This window comes from Peromyscus eremicus, chromosome 6 (genome assembly GCF_949786415.1).
Source record: "Peromyscus eremicus chromosome 6, PerEre_H2_v1, whole genome shotgun sequence".
Lineage (NCBI taxonomy): Eukaryota > Metazoa > Chordata > Mammalia > Rodentia > Cricetidae > Peromyscus > Peromyscus eremicus.
The window spans coordinates 69,983,027-69,985,954 of NC_081421.1; the positions used below are offsets into that span (position 1 = coordinate 69,983,027).

The following is a 2,928-nucleotide window of genomic DNA, read 5'->3' on the forward strand; positions in this document are numbered from 1 at the left end:
GGATGGGGCAATACAGTGGACTCTGTCCCCTGAGGTCATTCACCCTTCCCTCCACCCCCGCCCAGCGGTGTTGCACAAGGGACCTGAAGGTGACAGGGCCCAGAGGCTCACCAGCCACACTCACCTCACATCTGGAAGCCTCCAACTTCCTGAGCTCGCCTGTGTAATTCTTGTCTTGATCTCCCCAGATTCTCTCCACACCACCTAGACCTGTCTTCCGCCCTTCTCTTCCCCCAAACCCAGTCAAATTTCTTTTTTCCAGTCACAGAACTGCCGGTCGAAACTCACTAGGTGGGAGGTTCATCAGCTGGGAAGAATCGGCGCCTGGGGGGGATCTGGCTGGATAGGTATGGGGGATCGAGGCCAAGCCCCTAGTCCCCGGTCCCCCCATGGCAGCCCCCCAGCTCTAAGCACCCTCACTCTCCTGCTGCTCCTCTGTGGACAGGGTAAGGAAGGGTTGGCCACATCTAGAGGACAGGCTGCCGGGTAGGGGTGGGCGTGTGAGCACGTGTGAGTGAGGGGGGATGAGTGCTGAGCCCCAGTCCCTCGCTCGCCAGCGCTGAAAGAGGCCTGTCTTGTTTCCCATTTAACCGGAGGAAGACTACAGATGGAGTCCTTGGACCCCAGAGATAAGAGGTCTGACCGGCTTACACGATTTTTAGTATAGAAAACGAGGGAGCCGGGCGGTGGTGGTGCATGCCTTTGATCCCAGCACACGGGAGGCCGAGCCAGGTGTATCTCTGTGAGTTCGAGGCCAGCCTGGGCTACAGAGCGAGCTCCAGGACAGGCACCAAAACTACACAGTGAAACCCTGTCTCGAAGAAGGAGGCGAGGAGTAGGAGTCTGAAGGCTGGGGCTGGGAAAGCGCCCACCAGAGTGGTAGGAATGGCTGGGATGGAGGATGCCTTTTGGCAATTTGGCGCGTCCTGGACTTGGGTAGAACCTGAGTCTGGGCACCGTCTCACTGTCCTCTCCCTTCCGTCCTCAGCTCACTCCCAGTGCAAGATCCTCCGCTGCAATGCCGAGTACGTCTCGTCCACTCTGAGCCTTCGGGAAGGGGGCTCATCGGGCACGCCGCGTGGAGGCGGCCGTGGTGGGCTGGCCTCGGGTGGCTTGTGTCGCGCCCTGCGCTCCTATGCGCTCTGCACTCGGCGCACGGCCCGCACCTGCCGCGGGGACCTCGCCTTCCACTCGGCGGTGCACGGCATCGAGGACCTCATGATCCAGCACAACTGCTCCCGCCAGGGCCCCACGGCCCCGCCCCCGGCCCGGGGCCCCTCCCTTCCCGGAGCTGGCCCCGACCCCCCGACCCCGGACCCCTGCGACTATGAGGCCCGGTTTTCCCGGCTGCACGGACGGGCCCCGGGCTTCTTGCATTGCGCCTCCTTCGGGGACCCCCACGTGCGCAGCTTCCACCACCACTTTCACACATGCCGTGTCCAAGGAGCCTGGCCCCTGCTGGATAACGATTTCCTTTTTGTCCAGGCCACCAGCTCCCCCGTGGCATCGGGGGCCAACGCTACCACCACCCGGAAGGTCAGGGATTCAATTTTCCTCCTAACCCACTTTCTGAAGTCCTCTCGCGGTCCACTCGTCATCCCACTCCTGGGGCTATAGCCGTAGATATCCACCCAGCTCCTGGTTCCTTCTCTTCCCCAAACATGCCTCCCATCTTGAATGGCTTCCTCCTAATAAGCATTGGCTCTTGTAAATCAGTTCCTCTCGATAGGAATGTTATTCAAATGCAGGTAACACTGAAGACGAAGCTGGGGTGGCAGCCAGGACTAGCAGAGCTGAGGAGTCAGAAGGGACATTTTATTTTCGTTGGGAGTTGCTGAGATTGAGACAAAAAAAAAAAAAAAAATTGAGCGAGGGGTTGAATAGGGGTCAGGTACTATTGGAAGGCAATAGGGGATGGGATGAAGGATGAGGACCGTGAAGACACCCTGCATCTGCTGGAGTCAGATCCCTGACAGTATATGCTATTTTCCCTTTTGCCCGCACAGATCACCATCATATTTAAGAACATGCAGGAATGCATTGACCAGAAAGTCTACCAGGCCGAGGTGGACAATCTTCCTGCAGCCTTTGAAGACGGCTCTGTCAACGGAGGCGACAGACCCGGGGGCTCGAGTCTGTCCATTCGAACCGCTAACCCCGGGAGCCATGTGGAGATCCGAGCTGCCTACATTGGGACGACTATAATCATTCGACAGACCGCTGGACAGCTCTCCTTCTCCATCAGGGTCGCCGAGGACGTGGCGCGGGCCTTCTCCGCCGAGCAGGACCTGCAGCTGTGTGTCGGGGGATGCCCTCCGAGTCAGCGACTCTCTCGCTCGGAGCGCAACCGGCGCGGGGCTCTAGCCGTAGATACTGCCAGAAGGCTGTGTAAGGAGGGCCTTCCCGTTGAAGACGCCTACTTCCAGTCCTGCGTCTTTGATGTTTCAGTCTCTGGTGACCCCAACTTTACTGTGGCAGCCCAGACAGCTCTGGATGATGCCCGAGTCTTCTTGCCGGATTTAGAGAAATTACATCTTTTCCCCTCAGATGCGGGGCCTCCTCTCTCCCCAGCCACCTTCCTAGTGCCGCTTCTCTCAGGCCTCTTTGTTCTGTGGTTTGGCATTCAGTAAGTAGGCCAGCAGCCCCGTGACTAGCTTGGAAATGATCTGAGGGTAGAGGTTGGTGTGAGAAGACACAAAGATGTGCCGAAGGAAGTAAGTGGGGACAGGGAGATACAGGAGACAGTGACACCCACCTGGAGTCAGATGAGGCTGCAATCCAGGGCTGAAATGATCCTAGAACAAGGATTCTGGGCCAGGGTTTTGCATTCCAGACCTTGGTAGGGGGTCTTCACCATGAATTTCCCCGGTCCCGTCTGTAGTAAGCTGATTATTCCACTCCACGTACACCTGATGTCACTCTGCAAGC

General features: G+C 58.2%; 1 protein-coding gene across 1 annotated transcript; it reads left to right on the forward strand.

Moving 5' to 3' along the window:
• Positions 1–349: 349 nt before the first annotated feature.
• Positions 350–2,630, forward strand: Hjv (hemojuvelin BMP co-receptor). Its single transcript, XM_059264897.1, has 3 exons — positions 350–446; positions 989–1,536; positions 2,007–2,630. The coding sequence occupies exons 1-3, from the start codon at positions 350–352 to the stop codon at positions 2,628–2,630; spliced, it is 1,269 nt and encodes a 422-aa protein (XP_059120880.1).
• Positions 2,631–2,928: the final 298 nt, after the last annotated feature.